Source organism: Rhinatrema bivittatum, chromosome 9 (genome assembly GCF_901001135.1).
Source record: "Rhinatrema bivittatum chromosome 9, aRhiBiv1.1, whole genome shotgun sequence".
In the NCBI taxonomy this organism is placed as follows: Eukaryota; Metazoa; Chordata; class Amphibia; order Gymnophiona; family Rhinatrematidae; genus Rhinatrema; species Rhinatrema bivittatum.
Genome location: NC_042623.1, coordinates 27,439,523 through 27,464,192, shown reverse-complemented (window position 1 = coordinate 27,464,192; position 24,670 = coordinate 27,439,523). Strand labels below are relative to the sequence as shown.

At 41.9% G+C, this 24,670-nt stretch overlaps 1 protein-coding gene across 1 annotated transcript in view; it reads right to left on the bottom strand.

Moving 5' to 3' along the window:
* SND1 (staphylococcal nuclease and tudor domain containing 1) overlaps positions 1-24,670 on the bottom strand; it is a 1,835,638-nt gene that overhangs the window by 1,456,885 nt on the left and 354,083 nt on the right. Inside the window, exon 11 of the mRNA XM_029615915.1 lies at positions 6,843-6,932. Coding sequence (XP_029471775.1) covers positions 6,843-6,932 — 90 coding nt within the window. The remainder of the gene's footprint in view (positions 1-6,842; positions 6,933-24,670) is intronic.

Here is a 24,670-nt window from a genome sequence, read left to right as displayed (position 1 = left end):
ATTTCAGTCATTAAGGTTCTGAGGACAATTCTATCTGCTCCCCAACAGTAGAGGGTTAACACTACTGAGGTGGACATGGATTCAGCGCCCCCTCTGAGATCCAGCCCCATTCTCTGACCTTCTTTTGAATCTTTACCAGGTCATTTACACCTAAGTGTGCAATACCTGGTTCACCTGTCATGCACTTTTCTCTAGCTAACCTCTCACCTTTGCAGGCAGAGGCACCTCTGGAAAACAAATTACTTGCCTCTCCTCCCACAGTTACTTTTCAACTCTCTACCCCTCACTGCTTTTCTTTTGGGTGTGTCTGCCATGTCTTGTAAAGTCTTTACTGTAGCAGGACCCCCTTCACCACCTTTAATCCCTGGCTCCAGCTGTATCCTTTACATCTCAAATGTGTAATTAATTAATTTGTAGAGGAGCAGATGCTTGGTATCCACAATTCAAGTTCTCCATGAGCCTGCAGTAAAGATGGACTCTCCTTTTTGGAGGCTTCTGTGTGGTGGTCTGTGGATAGGGCAGTCTTTTAATCAACTCAGCCCTTTTTGTAATTTCCCTCAAAAGCGGACACAGTTCAGCACAGACAGGGCAATCTCAAACCATGCATCCGATTGGTCTTATTTCTTGTCTAGCTTTCAGGAGCCCATACTCCCTTCCCTCAGAGCAAAAGATGACATTTACCATTCTATTCTGACCAAAGGCAGGGAGTATGAGCTCCTGAAATGTATTAAGTTACTGCAATAAAAAGGTATAACATTTTTTGTTTTTAACATGCTAACCTTGGTTTATGTGGATTCCAGTGGACTAACAGGGCAGCCACACTACTTTATTACTCTATCCAAGCACGGGTCAGTCACTATATACGAAGCAGGATAGGCTGGAAAGAGTGTACACTTACAGGAAAGGCTGCAGGTCTGAAAATCCCAGAAGCTTAGGCTCTTCCCTATCACTAAAGAAGTCCAAGAAGCCAGGTAGGTATTTCTGTAGTATCATTTAACCTAACTCTAGACAAAGCCTTAATCTGTCATGAGGTAACAAGTCTACTTCAAAACAACAGAAATCACTGAAAATCAGCACTGTGAGCGGGAAACCTGTGCTGGTGCAGCCCATGCTGTACCTGTCTTGCGCTACGGCAGTGTGTGAGGAAAGCTTGAGCCGCTGCTGTACAGATTCCAGTGCTACATGGGTAACACCCGCTTCCTGTACTGACAGCCAGTCCGTCCCCCGCCCCCCCCCCCCCCCCTCATCAGCACGGAAACTTTCTCACTGGAATAAAAGTATTTTTATGAATGGCTGCAACTGCCAGGAACAGGAAGCTACCGAAGGACCCAAAAAACATGACAGAGTACAGAAGTAAGCAAGGCCACCACATCTGCAGCTCTCATCCTACTAAGGCTGATTATTAATAAGAAAGGGCAGCTGAGCCCTTATGCACATTGGATGCATGCGCATTCGAAGGTCTGACACTGCTTCCTATCTGTGAATATCAAAGGCACGTTCCATGAGGCTGTTTGCTTCCCCTCAGCTTCTGCCTTGGGCCCTTGGAACTCAGCGAGCCATTAACCAGCAAGATGCATACCCAGGTTACAGCAATTATTTCTTCTGGCAGGATTGTGTTAATGAAGCATTTAAATATTAGTCTTACACAAGCCAAGAGCACATGATTATGTACTGTCAGCTGAACAGAGCCCTTATACGGAGCAGAAAAATATACAGAATGAAAGTTACAATGGGACCTGAAAGTAACCATAGGTAATTTTATCTCATGCATGTGGTCAGTTTTCTACCTAAATGAGTTTGTTTCCTTTTTTTCCCTCCTCCTTCCCCCACCTCCAGCCAAGCCTGCAATTCTTCACTTTCCCATTCACCTTTTACCAGAATGTCATGATGCAGAGGCTCCTGCCTTGTTTCTTTCCACCCAGCTCCCATGGAGTCACCCAACGTGCTCTTCAGTGCCAAGGCAATGTTTATAGTCCTCCATGGCAGGGAAAGTAGGAATCCCAGCCACTGTACAACATCATGACCTTTGAAGTAAGATTCAAGTTGCTTTTGAAGAGAGCCATGGCTTATGGCAGTGTTTCTCAACCTGTGCGCCATGGCTGACCTGCAGGTGTGCCAGATATGAAAAGTAGAGTTGCCAGCAGAGTTCATTGTTTCTTTTCTTCCTGCTTGCAGAATGCCCTCCTGCCAGCAGAGGGGGGTCAGAGAGCAGTGTCTCTTTCTGCTGCTTCCCTCTCTGTTAGCTCTCTTTTGCTAGACCTGCTGGCCTCCTGCTGTTATCATTGCAGGTGCAAGCCAACAGAGGAGGAAGCAGCAGCAGGTAAGTGCTGCTCAGACTTCTGCTGGCTCGTATCCCCCCCCCCCTCCCCGGCTGAATATGTCAAGGGGGGGATATGAATGTGCCACAGAGTGTCAGGGAGGAGGGGAAAAGAAGGTTATGATGCCAGAGAATGGGAAAGAAGGAAGGTGATAAGGGCTAGAGGGATAAGGTGATGATATACTAGGGGGCAGAAGGAAAGGAAAAAGGTGGTGAAGCCAGGGAAGAGGGAAAATTAAGATGATGGTGCCAGAGGGGTGGAGGGAGAGGGGAGGAAAGAGAAAGTGGTGATTTCAGGGGGTGGAGGGAGAAGGTGGTGATATCGGGGATGGATGTGAAAAAAGAGAAGGGAAGAAGGTGTTGATGCCAGGGGAGAGGAAGAGAAGGTGCTGCTGATGCCAGAAGGTTAGAAAGAGAGGGAAGGGAAGAGAAAGTGATGATGCCAGGGGGTGGAAGGTGAAGGGTCGCGATGATGCTAGGGGAATGGATGGGAGAGAGGGAGGGAAGGTTGGTGATTGATGCCAGAAGGGTGGAGAGACAGGGGAGGGAAGATTGTGATGATGCCAGGGGGTGAAGGGAGATAGCTAATACCAGTGGGGAGAAGGAAGAGAAGATGATGATGGGGATGATGTTGTCACGATGAAGTGAAACCCTCTGTGCCAGGTGTGCCATGACGAAAAAGGTTGAGAATCGATGTTTTATGGTCTACTACCACGGACGTTTACTGCAATGGCATGGGGTTCTAGAGGGAAGCGAGTGGCGGGTTCTAGAGGGAGAAAAGCACCAGCAGTGGTGAATGAAGGCCCATAGCACCTCAGTTTCAGAGTCCACTGTCAAAAAGCAAAGAGTGAGCTTGAGGCAGGCTCCTTAATAGGATGCAAACAGGTATGCAGTAAGGCAAGTCATGATGGGGGGTGAATTCTGCCAGTATATACTTTACTAACAAGAAAACATGGTATATCTACAGTATGCCCAATGAAAACACATAAAAAAAAAGGAGTAAGAAAAGATTTCAAGCTGCTCAAGTGCGGTTATCTCGTTCTTCCCCCTAAAATTTCACATGCACCACAAGCACCACTAAATCAGTCCTTCGATATCTCAATAGCTGATAATATCCTACCAGCCTCAGTTTTCCTCAGTCCTTCATCCATGGGGAAAAAATTAACTCTCATCTCTGGTATCAAACCCAGCACCTGCCATTCCAGAGTCCTGGACCACCAGTTTCCTTCCAGGACTTCCAGAGCTCCAGAACCAAATTTGCTCTGCAAGTTGCAAGCCCATCTGAAGAAATGTAAATACGCCACCCTGGTGGGAGCTGCAGCCCGGGGTTGTGAAGAATACAAGTGGGGAAAATAAAAGCGGGGACTGAATTGTTTTTCCAGATCTCTTCTTGCCTGCCTGTCTTGTTTAACAGCAAAAGGTCTCTTTAGGAACACACAGTACTTACATTTGACAGCAGATTTCTACAGCAAACATGGTTACAGCCCAAGAGAGAGCAGGCACCGTTAAATTTAAATTCCTCAAAAAGAAGCCATCTCCAGTAGCAAGTCACGGTGTTATAGAGAGATCTTGTTAGTGGTCACTGCTCTGATTTTTAGCTAATAACTATTCCATTAGCTAAAATCTAGTTACTACACTGAATAAATGGGATATGCAGAAACAGGACCATGAAGGCAGATTATTACTGCTTATTTTTCCTCGCTACCACCTGCAAAGTAACTGTGGCCCCTACGTGACCTCTGGACTTTGCCCCTTGCTTCTCACTACTAAAGATCCTTTGTTCCTCCCTCTGGGACTTTGAGAACTGTTTTTTCTAGCCATCTCACAATGTTCACCGCTGACGTGAAATCAGGAGAATTACTCAGTCATGTCTGCCTTAAAAAAAAGAATCATACGTTAATTTCTAACAGAGTGTACTGAAGGGCACTACTATCCAGGTAAAAGGAATACATTTGAGCCAAACATCACAGAGCATACTCGCACAACCCACCCAAAGGTCTTTATTTTGGCGCAAACTTACCACCAGAGAAAGGCTTTAAATATTCTCCAGCAATATTCATGTCATCTGGCACAGACACATTGGGCAGACATCCACAAATCATAACATAGAAGTAGACAGAGAAATAATTTTGGGTCCATCAAGTATGCCCCCAATTGTACCAAACCTACAGTGACCCTAAACGATCTATGGCCATCTCCCTCCTATGTCTTATACTTCCCCCTGCATTATGTCCCAAGGCATGCTTGAATTTTGCCACTATTACTTCTGCTGGTAGGCAATTCCAGATCCTGACCTTCCAACTTCATAGCATGATCTTGTGTTCTTGAGCCAGTTCTTATGTGGAGAGTGTACCTTCTTGTACCATATGAAAACCTCTATTTAAAAAAAAAACAAAAACCCCAATATGCCTCTTAATGAACTCCTACATATATAATCCAAACACCAAAAATGTGGAATATATTAACTCTGTGATAGACTTTTTGTCCTGTAGGGTGATTTAAGGTTATAACCACACTATGGCTGTAACCGTGATCAGGTTACTGCACCGATATATGATTAATTTTTCTGTTTTATGAGATTTTTCCTTTTATATGCAAATAAAAATGTCTTGATTCTAAAGTTCATCACTCTCCTCGTTGTTGTCAAAACACTTAGCAGGACAAAGATGTGTATTCACTAATCTTTATCTTCTTAGTATGTCATTACTGTCCTGCTCGGTGTATCAAGCCCGACATTGACAGCGTTTCGACGAAAATTGTCAGCTTCAGGGGCTAGAGAGAATATACGTTTGTATGGCAGCCAGGTAAAGGAAGCAGACGTGCAAATATACCTCTCCAGTCCCTGAAGCCGACGACTTTTGTCGAAACACTGTCAGTGACGGGCTTGATACACCGAGCAGGACACTACAGATGACCGAGCAAAATGACACACTCAGAAGATAAAGATAAGTAGTAAATATACATCTTTGCCCTGCTAAGTGTTTTGACAACGAGAGAGTGAAGAACTTTTCAAGTCAAGACATTTTATTTGCATATAAAGGAAAAAAATAGAAAAATCTCATGAAGAAGAATAAGAAAAATTCATATTATAATTGGTGCAGTAGCCTGATCACAGGTATAGTCATAGTGTGGCTATAACTTAAATCACCATACAGGACAAAAAGAACCTATCACAGAGTTAATATATTCCCCTTTTTTGGTGTGTTTTGCCTTATGAAAACCTGCCAGAAATCTGTTTTTATCATATCCCTCTCTCTCTTCTTTCTTCCAGATTGCATATTTGGAGTTCCTTAAACCTCTCTGTGCACGGTTTTTGCTGCAGTTTATGCACCATTTTGGTGGCACACCTCTGAACCACCTCAGTTCTTAACAAGTTAGGAAAGGTGTATTCTATTGCATAATGCAGGTGCTAGAACCAGCTCTCACTCCTCCTCCATTGTCCCCGGACCACTCATCATGAGGAGCCAAGACTTCACTATTCACTTCTGGGCTGCCAAAACTATTCAATTCCAACACTGCTCTCTGCTATCTACCTGCTAACAATGTACCTCTAAGTACATGTACAGTAAGCAGCAGTCAGTTTTGGTGGAAAAAGGAGAGATTTCAGATCTCTAACCAAGAGTTGCAAATTATACTTTCCAGGTATCACTTTTGATTCTAGTCTCCAATTTTGTGTAAATCGGTTCTCCCCTTGCGCTGCTGATTCTAGGTCACGGATGGATGACATGACCTCCTCCCCCCACAGGCGTTCTTTACATAGCTCCGGTAAAAAAAAAAAAAAAAAAAAATATGCCTAAAAAGGACACCATTTACAACATCTCAGTGGTACAGTCTTGCAATAATGTCAAATAAAAGCACACAGTAGAGTAAACCAACAAAACGACAACATCACAAAATATATCAGACCTGCACCCAGCTGGTCCTGCATGGGATACCATTTCAGAAACACTGGAGAAGAAGAGTTCACAGAGATGCAGGAAAAGTGCATGAGAGTTGCTTATCAAATTACTGAAACTCTTTAAAAAAAAAACAAAAAACTTTTTTCATGCAGTGTACACCACCGTTCAATGTATCACCTTTCAAGCTGTTGCCCAGTAAACACTAAGTAGTGTTTACATTTGAATCGCCAGTAATTTTTTTTTTTAAATTACACTTTCATATTGTACAAAACAAGACAGTTTTGAAAAGAAATACCCTGGCATAAAACAACTAAACTTAAGAAATTAATCTAATAAAATATTACAATTACCATGACTACTTAGACCTCAATTGGAGGGGCAAAACAGAGGAAAAAATATTTCTATCCATATAAATATATATAAGACAATTCAAGACATAATTTAGCTGAAGATTCTTCAGCTGACAATGCTGTTTGCAGCAACCAGGTATGTAAGGTGGTATGAAGACTTGTGACCAGCTGAATCTGCAAGGAGTGCTCATCACTAGCAAGGCAGCAGAACATGACAGACAAATGTCTTTCTCGGGCGAAATACCATTGTCAACTGAGCGTAGGCCACACACTTACCTTCTTGCCAATCAGCTTCTTCCGCAGGAACTCCCTGGCTTCGAACATGTACGGGATGTCATACAGCGGACGCAGCTTCTTATTTTTATCCTGCAAAGACAGGAGGGCACAGAGAATGAGCAGGGAACAGACAGGAGCAAAAAAAAAAAGAAAGATGTTAAAAGGCAGTCAAGGACGAAGTCTGCAGGGAAATAACTACTCCACAGCTGCAGCAAAGTAAAATTATTTTCTTGAAGTACAAAGTCGAAGAATGACACATGAGGGAAAAGTGAGCAGACATAAGAAGCGCATCTAATGGAGGACATGGGCAACACATACAGGTCCCCCATACCAACGCAGGCAGGGAGGGAATTCAGTATTCCATCATGTACTATTCTCATGGCCAGCCCTCTAGGAAGGGCAAGCTCCCTGGTCATGTTAATCAGAGTTCAATTTTCCCTTATCTTATTCTGTGGCAAAGTCAAAGAGACGTGTGGGACATGTTTGTGTTTTCACAACAGATGCTTTTTCCCTGTGGGAATTGATGGCATGCAGAAAAGGGCAGGAGAGAGAAAAAAAAAAACAAAAAACAAAAAACCAAGAGGCACAGGCACAAAAAATCTGTTACATTATATTTTTGACCATATCAACATGCATGTATGCCTCCAACATTACCCCCTTTGTTCAGTGATGGGGGGTCCACGAGCATTATGGGATGAATGAATGATTGTGAGGGTTTCACTATGCAATCATCCTAGCATGCAAGGGGCACTGAAACACACACATTCTATTTGATGCTAAATCTAAATATTTTTGGTCTAGGATTTGAAGCTACCACGCATTCAGAAAACAGTTCATGATCCTGTTGCCTAGTGATCCCAAACACTGGGGGCTGGTTCTGCTCTACCGAAATCTGAATGGTTTCACCACATTTCTTCTCAAGATAGAACAACCCTGGATCCTAAAAGACTTAAACAAAACAAAAAACTCTGGAGTCTGTCCAGAGAGCAGCTACTAAAATGGTCAACAATCTTCATCATAAAGCTCATGGGACAGACTTAAAGAACTAAAAATGTATACCCTGGAGGAAAGGAGAGATATGAGAGAGACATTTAAATACCTCCAAGGAATAAATGCACAGGAGGTGGGCCTCTTTCAACAGAAAGACGGCTCTGGAATGAGGGGGTCCATGGGATGAAGATGAAAGTGGACAGGACTCAGCAGTAATCTCAAATATTTCTTTACAGAAAGGGTGGAAGACAATGGAACAGATGGGGACAACAACAGAACTCAAGACAACATTGGACAACCACATAGGATCTCGGAGGGAGAGGAAATGACTATAAAACTGAGCAGGAGTTGTGGATGGGCAGACTGGATGCACCCATGTATTCTTTATGTTGCATCATGTTCGACATTTCTAAAATTCACATTTTAACATCTAACAATTGAAAAAAAAAATCATCTGAATGTTCTCAAGTTCATGCTTCATCTGGAGAAAAATTTCTAAGCAAATGCCTTCAAGGAAGTAAAGTAACTGACAGTTAATGTGTTATCCATAGAGATTAGTGCTTTAGAATTACTTTCAAATGGGGATGTCAGGTTGTGTGTATCCATAATGCAGAATTCTAGTATAGTCCAGCTGGTCCTGAAGAAAATAACATTCTGTCAGCTGTGATTTACTGGATCAACTTAACAAATAATCCAGCGATGATGAGCTTTCAAGGCCACGCTGAAGAGGGTAGTCTATGTATCTAAAATTTTTATATACACCACCATCATTTCTGGATTATTCTTACAGTAGTTCAATAAATGGTACCATTACCTGCCAAGAATCTGTACACCAGTAATACTCTGCAACAGTGGAGCCCTGCAACTATTGCCACTTCTACACATGCACCCTCCCCCAAGGCAAAAGGAAGAAAATTTCACCCAAACCAATCCTGCAACATTTACCAGCCCTATTACACAAAGAGAGAGAGCTTGCAAAAGGCTATACTTGTAAAGCTGTAACCCAGAAAGTAATTCCCACTTACAATTTGTAAGATTATATCAACCATTACTCATCAGTCAGTACAGAAAAAGGATCTTCTCTGGCCTTGTATTAAGGCTATGGCTGCTGACCTTAACTGATCACTTCTGGTATAGATGTCACCTTGTCATCACCAATATTAGTCTGCTGTATAAGTAGGGCATGTCAGGGGGCATTTAATTAGCATTTCTACCACTAATCTATCACTGTATTAAAGATTACTGGGCAATGTATAGGTGAATGTACTGGTGAGACCTCATTTGGAATACTGTGTACAATTCTGGAGGCCGCACCTTCAAAAGGATATAAACCAGTTGGAGTCGATCCAGAGGGTGGCTGCTAAAATAGTCAGTGGTCTTCATTCTAAAGCATATGGGGATAGACTAAAGATCTAAACATGTACACCACCCTAGATGAAAGGCGAGATGGGGTATTATAATAGACATTTAAGTATCTCAAAGGTTTCCATGCACAGGAGGTGAGCCTCTTTTAATGGAAAGACGGCTCTAGAACCAGGGGTCATGGGATGAGGGTGAAAGGGGCAGTCACATGAGCAATCTTAGGCAATATTTCTTTACAGAGAAGGTAGTGCATGCATGGAACAGCCTCCCAAAGGAGGTGGTAGAGGCGAAAACAGTACCTGAATCCAAGAAAGCATGGGATACATTTATTTATCGAGTTTTATAACACGTCATTCGGTTTCGCCATAACGGTTTACAAAAATACAAAGGATTACAAGGTTAAATGCAGGGGATCTCTGAGGGAGTAATGATAATTGTAAGGGCTAGATAAATTAGATGAATGATTAGAGTAGATGAGCCATATGGTCGTCTTCTGCCGTTATATTTCTGTGTTTCTATGAATTCTACTTATATTGGTAGTAAATGCTCATAGAATCTTGAAACAGTAACATCTTGGCATTAAGCGGGTTCACTACGGTTATATAACTGTTCGTATAATTTGTGTAGTACAAGAAGCTTTTATGGATTGAAATTACTGTCCTCATTAGAAGATTTCTGCCATGCTTAAACAGCCTTTGCCCAGCAGCTGCAGATACAGACACTGAGCCAAAATTTCATGTCAAACCCAGCTTCTAGAATCAAGACATTCCATAGTTGACCTTAATTTACACTCAAGAGCTCATGTAATTGAGGGTTATTTCCTAACACAATGACAGGTATACTTAAAAATATTTCTGGCGAGAATTTAACTGTTGCTCAGTCAATTTCTTTTCTTTCTCCCCTTCTCTTTACTCAGCAACCCTCAAAAAGCTCTGCAATTTGGAAAATTCATTTAAAAAAAAATGATAGCACCAATTATGTCCAGGTTGTCTTAGATCTGGAAGTTCTTTTTTTTTTTTCTGTTATTCAGGCAGCTCGACAGACGAATATGCATTTGTCTTAGCAGGAGTGCAGGCATTCATAAACTAGCTTGTGGAGAAAGGAGGGGGGACACCCCCTGAACTCGTGTTCTTGTAAACTGCAGCTCTAAGTGTATTGCGTGGCTTGCATACAGCACCCACCGCTTCTAATTGCTGCTCTTCCTCTTGTGGTTCCCCTCTCCTCCCCCAGAAACTAGAAAAGGTTTTTCTTTTGTTTGTTTGGGTTTTTTTTTTTTTAATGAAGATAAGAGAACAGGATCAGTATGTGGCCCTTGCTTAGGCGGAAAGCTGCTTGTTAGCCAGCCTCGTTATCTGCAGGTGATTAATTGCACTGGCTGAAGGAGACACTAAGGAAAGTGAACACATACACAGAGGCACTGCGTGTGGGTTATGATTTGCTGGAGACACTGAGAATGTTGCACTAAGATAAATTAAGATGTTTCAAGAGTAAAGGGGGTAGTAGGCTGGCCTAACAGCATAGCCCTGACACATAGGAGGCCTGGATTTGATTTCTCCCCCTTCCTCTCCCCGGTTTCTGCTTCTCAAGCTGGAGATGCACCAGGAAACGGCAATTAAGTGTCCTTTGGGGTGGAAAGGAATCCTAACAATTACATAACAGCAAAACGTAAGGGTGAGATTCTGGGCATAGGCATATTGCATTCCAATCAGTGGCTCCCTATCAAAGACTCACTGCCATGCTTGGGCTACAACAGAAGTGGATGGGGTGGAGAGAGTGACCTTTGCATCCACAAATAAAGACTGACACCACCTCAGCTTTGTGGACACTAAAAATGGCAGTAAGCAGAGTTGGGACAAGTTCCAGCTTGATTGGAAACTCAGGTGTGAAGGAAGGCAAGACAGGACAAAAATAAAAATTTAAGATGGGTGGTGTGTGTTGCTATACTGCTGTGCCCCGGTCACAGTATCTTCCAAGAAGGCATTGAGGGCAATCTGCATAGAGTGGCAGTTATGACCCAAATAGCAGTGATATGAGGAGAGATTGAAGAATCTAAATATGTACACCCTGGAGGAAAGGAGGAGCAGAGGTGATATGATACAGACTTTCAGATACTTGAAAGGTTTTAATGATCCAAAGACACGACAAACCTTTTCCGTCGGAAAAAAATCAACAGAACCAAAGGTCACAATTTGAAGCTCCAGGGAGGAAGACTCAGAACCAATGTCAGGAAGTATTTCTTCACGGAGAGGGTGGTGGATGCCAGGAATGCCCTTCCGGAGGAAGTGGTGAAGACCAGAACTGTGAAGGACTTCAAAGGGGCATGGGATAAACACTGTGGATCCATAAAATCTAGAGGACGTGAATGAAGAGTGGGTGGCTCGTGGGAATGAAGGCTACTATCTAATCTTCACTGGCTGCCAATACACTACAGAATCCTACACAAGTCCATCACCATCATCCACAAATCCATCCACTCACAGGCCCCTCTCAACCTCCAAATCCCCCTCAGAATGCACTCATCATCCAGACCTATCAGAGACGCCTACAAAGGCTCCCTGACCGTTCCTCCAACTAAATCTACACTCCATAAGGCACTCAGAGACCGGGCCTTTTCTACAGCGGGCCCCTCTCTTTGGAATACCTTACCACCGGACCTTAGACTTGAACCCTGCTTACCAACATTCAAAAAAAAACTTAAGACTTGGCTATTCAGGCAAGCCTTTCCGGAGTCAAATATCCATTGAGAGACCTCACTGCACAATGTTAATATCCATAAAGAGACATCACTGCACAATGTAAATAAGTTACCTCTGTAAATTTTTACGCTACTATCCTTATTTCCTTCCTCTCCCAGTTCTACAACCTTGTTTTATTGTAACTTTTGCTTCCGTTGCACTTGTTAAAAGAACAGTTTTTGCACCCCCTGTTATATGTAAACCGGCATGATATGATCTTATCATGAATGCCGGTATAGAAAAACCTTAAATAAATAAATAAAAAATACTACCTGGAGATAATACCCTTATTCAATAAACCTACACACGGATAATGCAACTCCAACATTGCTCTAAGTTTCAACGGCAAGAGGAAATGTGGAAAAAAGGATTCACAAAAAAGTGGGGAGTAGCTTGCTTGTTACGGCGGTTACTACCCCAAACCAAATAAGCCTGATACTTCACTTTCAACGCATATCCTGCATAGCTCTCTGCTTCAACGGCAGGGGAGAAAGACAGATACTTCACGCATATCCAGCATAGCGCTCTGCTTCAACGGCAGGGGAGAAAGACCGATACTTCACGCATATCCGGCATAGCTCTCTGCTTCAACGGCAGAGGAGGAAGTCCGATACTTCATGTATATCCGGCATAGCGCTCTGCTTCAACGGCAGGTGGAATGAAGAAAAGTGGATCTATATACAGACAACAACCAACAAGGACTGAATTACATAGTCTGGGTAAACAAATAAGCATGGGTGTAGCTTGCTTATTGCGGCGGTTACTACCCCTAACTAATTAAGCTAGATATTTCACTTAGATGCAGTTCCAACACTGCTTTCTACATTAATTGTGGGAGTGGAAGGGAAATAGAACCAAAAGGTTACTAAGAGCCAAGAGAATCAGATAAGCATGAGAAAAAAAAAGTGTGAAGCTTGCTGGGCAGACTGGATGGGCCGTTTGGTCTTCTTCTCCAGTCATTTCTATGTTTGTATATGTTTCTATGATAAGACTGCACCTGGCTTCCAAGAAGGCATTGAAGTAACCTGTATGAAGTGATGATTAAAACATCAACTTAAATGAGCATAAGGAGGTTGGATGTTTTGGACAATGGATTCACTAGTTGTGGTAGCCATGTGGATTATTGGAAAACTGATCTGGGTTTTGGATTTAGTGTTGGTCTTATAAGAATCATCAAGGAAGTTGACAAGGCCTACGAATGAAGGCAACAGAGGCCAGTACTTAACAGATTCTGAGCATGCTTAGAACTAATACGCAAGTCAGTGGTAGGAAGAGGGTTGAAAGTTCGGGTAACATATGGGAGGGTTGGTGAGCTGGAGGTTGAGCATGGGAATTTATATACTCATCTAACCAAAGTGGAAGAATCTCAACTGGGCAGACTGGATGGACTAATTTGTTTGGTTTTTCTCCCTTCCCATTTACGATGTTATTACATAAAAAATGCTATGCTCCATCATACCCTTTCATTTCAGAGAGATGCAAAGATGATAAAAATTAACTCTGTAATGGGCAGTGCTCAGTTGATTGGCTTGTTTGTCTGTTATATTGCCCTCCCAATGTTTTGTCCAGACATTTATCAGTTTTAGCAGATTTTATATCTGCTGCTCAGGTACATTTTGAAAAATTACGAATTCTTGGTGAATTTAACTTGCATTTAGACAGTCAAACCGAAAGATATATTTCAAGATTATCTGAAGTTGATGACTTTTTTTATTCAGTGTAACAATTGTGGTGTTTATGTCCCAAGGCATTACATTTGGAGAATTAAGGTTTGTCCAATTTGCTTCCAGCTATCTGCAATGAAAAAGAAACTGACTCACCTGGAAGAGGAACTATATAGGCTTTAAAATCCTCCTCACAGCATCCAGACTATCAATGCAAACTTCCACAAATGATTCTAAAATCCAGGGAAAAATGGATTACAGTGGGTTCTGGTAGAACAAGACCTGTGACCCAGAGACACCCAGTCTCCTCAACTGAGAAATATTCAGGATATCTACCCCCACTCCCACAGAAGACTCAAATATGCAGGAATACGGTGGGCTCTGGTAGATTAAGGCCTAGGGTGAAGAGACATTCTCTGTCCACACTGATACCCTTGCATAATGCCTTTTTTGCATTGGAAACCAAAGCTGCTCCTCCAACAGACAATAAGAGGACATTTGTAAAGGAAGAAGCCATCCAATGGAACACCCATGAGAGAGGATGTGATACTCAACCTAGTACTCACTAATGGGAATAATGTCTGGATAGGTGCCCACCTGAGCTCCAAATGGTATGGGTTGATATCACAAATAAGATACAGAGAAGTCACATGAAGACCCAAGTTCTGAATTTCAGAAATACAGACTGACAAAATGGGGATGTACCTGGAGGAAGAACTGAAAGACATGGAGAAAATTGGTGAGGTGGAACAGCAGTGGGCCAAATTAAAAGGAACTGTTTCAAAGGTAATAAATCTATATATTAGAAAAGTTATCAAAAGTCCAAAGAAAGAGAGAGATTTGGTTCACAAAGGAAGTGGCTGAAAAAAATAAAGGCAAAGGGAACAGTGTTCAGGAAGTATAAAGAATCCCAAAATGAGGAACACAGGGAAGAATACCTGGTGAAACTGAAGGAGACGAAGAAAGAAATCAGGAAAGCAAAAGATCAAGTGGAAGAAAGAATTGCCAAAGAGGTAAAGAGAGATGACAAAATATTTTTCAGATATATCAGAGAAAGGTCTTAAGTGGTATAGTTAAATTGAAAGGTGACAAGGAGCAAAGTGTAGAGACAGATTAAGAAATGGCAGAAATATTAAACAAATATTTCAGTTGTGTGTTCACTAAAGACGACCCTGGTGAAGTACTGTTGCTGGTTGACAAGACTGTAAATGGGAATGGGGTAGACAACTCCTTTTATAGAAGAGAATGTATGGAAAACGCTTGGAAAACTGAAAGTAGCAAGGCCATAGGGCCGAATGAGGTAAAATCCAGGATACTACAGGAGCTCAGAGATGTCCTAGTTGGTCTGCTGAAAGACCTGTTCAATGGATCCCTAGAAACAGGAGTGATGCCATGAAATTGGAGAAGAGCGGTTATGGTCCTGCTTCACAAGAGTGGTAGCAGAGAGGAGGCTAGAAACAACAGACTGGTTAGTCTCACCTCGGTGGTGGGAAAATTAATGGAGAATCCTCTGAAAGAAAGAATAGTGAACTATCTACTATCCAGTAAGTTGCTGGATCTAAGGCACCATGGATCCACCAGGGGAAAGTCCTGTCATACAAATCTGATTGATTTTTTTGATTGGGTAACTAGGGAATTGGATCAAGCAAGAGCGCTCAATGTGATTTACTTGGATTTCAGCAAAGCTTTTGATACAGTCCCATATAAGAGGGCTTATGAATAAAATGAGAAATTTGGCAGTCAGCGCCAAAGTGGTGGTGTAGATTACAAACTGGTTAACAGGAGACAGCAGGTAATGGTAAAAAGAAACTACATTGAAGAGAAAACAGTGTTAAGTGGTGTGCCACAAGGATTGGTATTGGGACTGGCTCTGTTCAATATCTTTGTGAGCAACATTGCAGAAGGAATAGAAGGTAAAATGTGTATTTGAAGATGATACCAAGATCTGCAACCCCTGAAGGGTAGAGAATATGAAAAGAGATTTAAGGAAGCCAGAAGAGTAGGTGAAGATTTGGCATCTGGGATTCAATGCCAAAAAGTGAGAATCATGCATCTGGGATACGGTAATCCAAAAGAGCTATATGTAATGGGGGGAGAAAGACTAACGTGCACGGACCAAGAGAGGGGTCCTTGGGGTGACAGTATCTGGTGATCTGAAGGTAGCAAAGCAATGTGATAAGGCGGTAGCTAAAGCTAGAAGAAAGATGGAATGCATAGAGAGACAAATAACCAGTAAGAAAAAGGAGGTGATAATGCCCTTGTAAAGGTTCTTGGTAAGGCCTCACCTGAAGTACCTTGTTTAGTTCTGAAGCCCGTATCTAAAAAAGTATAGAGAGTATATATCGCTTCCAGCATTTAAGAGTAAAAATTATTTTTCATTTGAAGACAAATTTTTTTCTACAGATTCAGGGTACTGCTATGGGTGCCGCTATGGCCCCTGATGTGGCCATTTATGTTGCTGATTTTGAATCAACGTATATCCAGCATAGCAAATGAAGTCAACATCTTAAATGCTGGAAGCGATATACAGACGACATTTTTGTCATATGGCAGGGATCAACATCTGCCCTGTTGGAGTTTCATCAGTGGCTCAATGCACTTGATCTTAAATTCACAAATTTCATCAACATCAGATTGCGTTTTTGGACATTCTTATTACAAAACAGCACAATACTTTGAATACAAGCATATACCGCAAACTTAATGAACACAACCACCTTTTGAAATTTGACAGCTTTCACCCCACTAGCTTTAAGACCAACCTCCCAGATGGTCAATTTTTACAACTACACCAACTGTGTTCTGAAACTACAGATTTTAAAATCCAAGCCAAGAAAATGGCTGAAAGAGTCCTTCAACGTGGATATCCTATATCATTAATTAAAGCTGCATATAAACAGGCTTTATACTCTAATAGACATTTGCTTTTTTTTAAAATAATAATAAAAATTCCACAGGGGACTCAACTGTCAAACGATGGTGTTATGACATACTACAGCACTGGCATTAATCTGCCGAGCTATTCGGAAACATTGGACTATTTTACAAACAATTCATCCTATATTCCATTCTCAGGGGCACTTAGAGAAGATAAGGCCATCGCGGAAAGATTAAATGATTTCTTTGCTTCGGTGTTTACTGAAGAGGATGTTGGGGAGGTACCCGTAATGGAGAAGGTTTTCATGGGTAATGATTCAGATGGACTGAATCAAATCACGGTGAACCTAGAAGATGTGGTAGGCCTGATTGACAAACTGAAGAGTAGTAAATCACCTGGACCGGATGGTATACACCCCAGAGTTCTGAAGGAACTAAAAAATGAAATTTCAGACCTATTAGTAAAAATTTGTAACTTATCATTAAAATCATCCATTGTACCTGAAGACTGGAGGATAGCAAATGTAACCCCAATATTTAAAAAGGGCTCCAGGGGCGATCCGGGAAACTACAGACCGGTTAGCCTGACTTCAGTGCCAGGAAAAATAGTGGAAAGTGTTCTAAACATCAAAATCACAGAACATATAGAAAGACATGGTTTAATGGAACAAAGTCAGCATGGCTTTACCCAGGGCAAGTCTTGCCTCACAAATCTGCTTCACTTTTTTGAAGGAGTTAATAAACATGTGGATAAAGGTGAACCGGTAGATATAGTATACTTGGATTTTCAGAAGGCGTTTGACAAAGTTCCTCATGAGAGGCTTCTAGGAAAAGTAAAAAGTCATGGGATAGGTGGCGATGTCCTTTCGTGGATTGCAAACTGGCTAAAAGACAGGAAACAGAGAGTAGGATTAAATGGGCAATTTTCTCAGTGGAAGGGAGTGGACAGTGGAGTGCCTCAGGGATCTGTATTGGGACCCTTACTGTTCAATATATTTATAAATGATCTGGAAAGAAATACGACGAGTGAGATAATCAAATTTGCAGATGACACAAAATTGTTCAGAGTAGTTAAATCACAAGCAGATTGTGATAAATTGCAGGAAGACCTTGTGAGGCTGGAAAATTGGGCATCCAAATGGCAGATGAAATTTAATGTGGATAAGTGCAAGGTGATGCATATAGGGAAAAATAACCCATGCTATAATTACACAATGTTGGGCTCCATATTAGGTGCTACAACCCAAGAAAGAGATCTAGGTGTCATAGTGGATAACACACTGAAATCGTCGGTGCAGTGTGCTGCGGCAGTCAAAAAAGCAAACCGAATGTTGGGAATTATTAGAAAAGGAATGGTGAATAAAACGGAAAATGTTATAATGCCTCTGTATCGCTCCATGGTGAGACCGCACCTTGAATACTGTGTACAATTCTGGTCGCCGCATCTCAAAAAAGATATAATTGCGATGGAGAAGGTACAGAGAAGGGCTACCAAAATGATAAGGGGAATGGAACAACTCCCCTATGAGGAAAGACTAAAGAGGTTAGGACTTTTCAGCTTGGAGAAGAGACGACTGAGGGGGGATATGATTGAGGTGTTTAAAATCATGAGAGGTCTAGAATGGGTAGATGTGAATCGGTTATTTACTCTTTCGGATAGTAGAAAGACTAGGGGGCACTCCATGAAGTTAGCATGGGGCACATTTAAAACTAATCGGAGAAAGTTCTTTTTTACTCAACGCACAATTAAACTCTGGAATTTGTTGCCAGAGAATGTGGTTAGTGCAGTTAGTATAGCTGTGTTTAAAAAAGGATTGGATAAGTTCTTGGAGGAGAAGTCCATTACCTGCTATTAAGTTCACTTAGAGAATAGCCACTGCCATTAGCAATGGTTACATGGAACAGACTTAGTTTTTGGGTACTTGCCAGGTTCTTATGGTCTGGATTGGCCACTGTTGGAAACAGGATGCTGGGCTTGATGGACCCTTGGTCTGACCCAGTATGGCATTTTCTTATGTTCTTATGTTCCTTTGCGGTTGCTTTTTCTCGAAGATTAAACCTTTGAAATCATGTTGTGCATTTGGCTTTTTTCAATCCCTCAAGGGAAATTGATTATGAGTGAGATCTCTTCTTGTTAAAAAGTTCTAGCACCTCTATTAGATCAGTCTCTAGACGTGTATTTTCGTTATCAGAATTTACTTGCAAGATCTCTTTTGTAGTGTATTTGATTATTTGCCCCTGCAATTTAAGATATGTTGGTATGACCAAACGTAAGATTAGAACTCGTCTAATAGAGCACCTGCCTCAAAACTGGCAAAATTGAGGCTCCTCTAGTTTCTCACTTTTTTGATTTGCAGCATAATTTGAAGATATTCAATGGACTATTCTAGAATTTGTGCCATCTTATTGGCGTGGAGGTGATCGGATAAAGAAATTGAAACAATGTGAACAGTGGATTTTTCACCTCCAAACTGTTACTCCCTGTGGATTGAGTCGTGAAAATGAATGGCCGATATTTTTCTAAACATTGCTTTATATTTAAGCAATCAAGTTTGCCAGCTGACGTAATTAACTAATACGTAAGTGTACATTTAAAAACGCACATGCTCAATGCTTATTTCAAGTCTGCCTGACAGTGTCTTCAAGCATTTTTTCAGTGCTTTAAACATGCAGACTCAGATTACATATTGCGAGTATACATTAGATTTGTGTTTATGTCCTGTGTATGCATCTCTTTACATATTTTAATTTATGTTTTGTTACAGAGAGTCAACATTTACAAATACGAGATAATTTCCTTTTACAAATTGTGAAATACATTGACAGCCCCTGAGGCAGCGAATGCGAAATGTGGTATCACGTCGGGCTTTGCTGGATGGGGGAATTATCTTACTTTTTACTCAAATTCAATTTAAAACATTTACAAATTATGAAAAAAACAAACAAAATTATTTTTGATTATGCCCTTTGGACCTATGATTAAAGAGGACCCTAATGCGGTGAAAAAACTGGAAGACTTACAAAAAGTGATCCCAGTATCCGCAGAGGGTGGTATGATGGTCCTTATAAGAACGTCTAATTATTATCTATAGTTTTCTTCTCCGAATATTAGCGATTTGAACACCACTGCTGTTACATTTTGATTGTTCTAACTTTACAATTTGTAATCTATACCACCCATATTTCTCTTTATCGTGCCCTTCTGTAAACCGTTGTGATGGTATTTAACTTAACGACGGTATAGAAAAAAGTTTTAAATAAATAAAAAAAATTTACTGGATCTTGTCTGCACGTATTAACTATTCATAGTGTGAAAAAAAAAACCAGAAACATGTTGGCAAGAAAAGACTCTATGGCCTATCTAGTCTGCTCACCGCCCCCCCCCCCCCCCCCACCCAAATAGATTAGCTTTACAATTCTTATCACTCCCTCAGAGATCTCCTGTGTTTATCCCATGCTTTCTTGAATTCAGATACTGTCTCTGCCTCCACTGGGAGACTGTTCCATGCATCTTCGACCCTCTCTGTAAAGAAATATTTCATAAGATTACTCCTGATTCTACTCCCCTTCACATTAATCCCATGATCCCCTTGTTCTACAACTCCTTTCTATTGAAAGAGACTCACCTACTGTGTATAGAAACCTTGGAGGTATACTGCATACCCCTCTTATAAAATATGAGTATGCATGTACTTTCTAAACTCACTCCAGAACGTCCTTGCAATACCCTCAAAATGCCCTCTTTATACACATACTTTTCTGCATGGCAATGGAAAAATGCATATATTTGCAGCCTACTGGAAACTTCTTTGGCCTGCATAAAGGCTTACATGTGTATATGCTGATTTAGAATGCACAAATCCCACATAAATCTTTGAAAATTCACCCCTATAGGTACATTGTCAAAGTACTTCTTAAAGCTCTTCTTCACCCCTATTCAGAGACTTCCACCAGGCAGCAACTTCCCAGGCGCCCTGTCCTCTTCCCACTCCAAGTGCCTAAGGGCAGAACAGGGAACCTGCAATTGCTGCTGCTGTTCTCCCCTCCCCACCACAGGAATGCTGAACTAACCCTGGAACATCATCTTCCTGTCTTTTGGGTTCTGTGTGGAGCCCAGGGAGCCAGTGACCTGGAGGAGAATTACAGGCTACATTAGTGGTTTTCTGTTGAAAGTGTCTATACAATATACACATTTAAAAATATATATATTTTTGAGCATGCCTTAAAAATTGAGTTAACAGGGAGAAGCAGCTGGTGGACTAGGACCACCTATTAAAAGCTGAGGCAGTCAAAGCTGAATTTGGTACAATTAAGATGATAAAGGGGATAGAACGATTCCATTTTGAGGAAGACTAAACAAGTTAGGGCTTTTCAGCTTGGAGAAGACAGCTGAGGGGAGATATGATAGAGATCTACAAAATGATGACTGGAGTAGAACGAGTAAAAGGAAAATCGTTTTTTCCTCTTTTAGAAAGTACAAAGACTAGGGGGGATATACAATGAAGTTACTAGGTAATATTTGTTCCTATTTATTTTAAATGTATTTTTTTTTTACTCAGTATATAGTTAAGCTTGGGAATTAATTGTTGGAAGATGTGGTAAAAAGCTGTTAGTATAGCTGGGTTACTAAAAAGGTTTGGACAAATTCCTGCAAGAAAATTCCTTAAACCATTAAGGTGGACTTGGGGAAATCGTGGAATCGTGAAATTTATTGACCTTTTGGGATCTTGTCACGTACTTGTAACCTGGTTTGACCACTGTCGGAAACAGGATACTGGGCTTGATGGATCTTTCATTTGACTCAGTATGACAAATGATATGTTCTTAAGATCATCATCAAGCAATGCAAGCCCCAATATGGGGCCAGGCTGTTCAACATTAACCAGCCTCTTAGAAGTCCACTGTTTGCAATTTCTTGCATCACTGTTAGGGATCACGCTGAAAGAAAGTAACTCTCAAAAGTCAGTCAAGCTAGTGTCTCAGAATAAGCCTGCATTACAAACTTTTAAAGGATTGTAATATTACAGGCTTCTAAGATGCAGTTCAATAAAAACAAATCATAATAATGTAATATTTATAGTGGCAAATACACAGTGAAATGAGAAATACAAATGAAATTAAATACTTGACGGGCAGAAATAAAATGCAGCTCCCACTGTTTACAACTAAAGTTTTAAACTTTTGTTTTGCACTATTATACCTTAATCCAGGGGTCGGGAACCCATGGCTCGCGAGCCAGATATGGCTCTTTTGAGGGCTGCATCTGGCTCGCAGACACGTGTCGCCATACTTCGCGGTTCCCCGCTGACCCAGCTGCTCCCCGGTCCTCCGCCGCCCGGGCTTAAAATGCTGTCAGCCCGGGCGGAACGCGGCAGGACAGCTGGAGTCAGCGGCACCGGCGTGCTCTCTTCTCCTCCCCCCCACCCGCGGCCCGGAAGAGGAAGTGGAGAGCATCGGGTGCCTGCGCGGGAAGAAGAGACCACACTAGCGTGGTCTCTTCTTCCGCGCAGGCACCCGATGCTCACCACTTCCTCTTCCGGGCCGCGGGGGGGAGGAGAAGAGAGCACGCCGACTGGAGTCATCCGGGTGCCTGCGCGGGAGTCATCGGGTGTCAGCCGGGTGCCAGCGCTGGAGTCATCGGGTGCCTGCGCGGGTCTTCCCGCGCAGGCACCCGATGCTCTCCACTTCCTCTTCCGGCCGCGGGAAGAAGAGAGCACGCCGGTGCTCTCTTCTTCCCGCGGCCCGGAAGAGGAAGTGGAGAGCATCGGGTGCCTGCGCGGGAAGAAGACTGCAGCGCGGCTCGGAGGAAAATGAAAATCTTCAACCGCGGCCGATGGGACTCCGCCTTCGCCTCCGCGAGGGCTGAAAATGAAGGAGGTTAGCGTTGGGAGGTGGCTGCTGCTGCCGCGAGTTCCCGGGGGGGGGGGGAGAGAGAGAGTGAATGAGCGAGCAAGCATGTGTGTTTGAGATCCTGTGTGTGTGAGTGAGAGATTGCATGTATGTGAATGATTGAGAGCCTGTATATGTGAAAGAGAGTATGTCTGTGATTGAGATCCTGCCTGTGAGAGAGAGAGCATGAATGTAAGTTTACCATTGGGAACCTGTATGTGTAAGTTTGTAATTGAAAACCTGTTTGTTTGAAAGAGTATGTGTGTATGATTGAGATCCTTTGTGTGTGAGAGAGATCATGTGTATGTATGATTAAGAGCCTGTGTGTATAAGTAAGAGAGAGATCATGTGTGTCTGTGTCTGATTGACAGCTGGTTTAGGTGATGGAGCATGTGAGTATGTGATTGAGAGCCTGTGTTTAAATGAGAGAGAGAGACCATGTGTGTCTGTGTGATTGAGAGCTGATTTAGGTGAGGGAGCATGTGAGTATGTGATTGAGAGCCTGTGTTTAAATGAGAGAGAGAGACCATGTGTGTCTGTGTGTGATTGAGAGCTGATTTAGGTGAGGGAGCATGTGAGTATGTGATTGAGAGCCTGTGTGTAAATGAGAGAAAGAGAGGACATGTTTGTAAGCATGTGAATGAGAGTCTGTGTGTGAGAGAAAAAGACAGCATGTATTTATGTGATTGAAAGCCTGTGTGTGTGTAAGCGTGAAAAGATAGACAGCATGTGTGTAAATGTGTAATTAAGAGCCTATATAAGTGAGAGAGAAAAAACATTTGTATATGTGAGTGACTGAGAGCATGTGTGTATAGGTGTGTCATTGAGAGCCAGTGTGAGAGAGAGCGCTGGTATGTGACTGAGAGAGGAGAAAGTTCCAAGCAAACCACCCCACCTCCTGCTAATTCAGAACAATCTCAGGACACCTGGATATCAAACGTTCCCAGGTATGCAGAGCAAAAAAATTTTTGTATCCTTATTATTTTTCATTACTGGATCTTTGTGTCTGCTATTTTGAAATATTTTGTTGGTATCTGGAAATGTTTTATATGAGTTTTTAATTATTGGATATTCCACTCATCAGCTGTTTCGAAATATGTTCTTTTTGTTAGTACAGTTTTACTGCTGATGATTTTATATTTCTTGATTTGTTTTATAAGGATGTGTGATGTTTCTTTTTTCCTTTGTTACACTGCATACAGAGACTCTGGCTTGTTGCAGTTTCCAATTCAGTTTTTGTCTGCATGCTTCTTGTTATGCGTTTTGGTCTCTTTATTCTATGTTAGGTGAGGGACAGCACGTGATTCAGGTGAGGTTTTCTGCTGGCGTGTAGTTTCTGTGTAGGACTCTATAGCAGCCTGACTTGGTCCGTTTTCCTAATAGGAGATGTATTGGTGTCTTAAGGCCTGGTGTAATATTTTCAGAGACTTATTGTACTTTAAAAGTGTGATCTTACATAAAATGCACACATTTACTTGTATTTAGTTTTAAACATATTGTATGGCTCTCATGGAATTACATTTTAAAATATGTGGCGTTTATGGCTCTCTCAGCCAAAAAGGTTCCTGACCCCTGCCTTAATCAGTATAATGTGACTACTTTTTGTATTGGAGTTATTTTTGTTATAGGTTTCTTTTACAGGATATTTTACTATTTCCCTATTATATTGGCTTTGGGCCTTCTCCCTCCTTTGGTCCTGTTCTTGTCCTCCCCCCAACACACTTTTTCAAAGATTCGGCACCCTTACTGCAAGATCATTCCTGGCATGCACATAAAGAGAATAATCTGGGCTTTTTTTATGTTACATCTGTTGCAATCTGATACAAGGCGTTCTCGAACACAGTTGTGCCTTAGCCTTTTAGTTTGCTTGCTGTTTTAGGAAATAGGTTAAACGTTGCAAGTACCAGTAGACAGGTGGCCTCACTTCCATCCTCAGTCAGTACAGGATCTCAGACTATCTACCAGGACTATAAAAAGAAAAGGAAGAAGGTAGTCCAGCTCCATGGCTTAAAGGCCATAACATCAGTCCATCAGGGCCAGAATGTTCAGGTATGCCATCGAGCTAATGTGCATGGGCCCTGGAGAAGAGGAGAGAGGGGATCCTTGCAATTTTGTGATCCACTCACCTGGCTGAGAAACAAGCTCAAACACATAGCGACATAGCAAACAGTGAGCAACGGCAGATAAAGACCAAAATGGCCTACTTAGTCTGCCTAGCTGAGATTCGACCTCTTTGGGTAGATGCGAAAATGAGTTTCCACATGCAATCCAAAACGCCCTCTCCCCACATTTTTTCTTTAATCCATTTCCT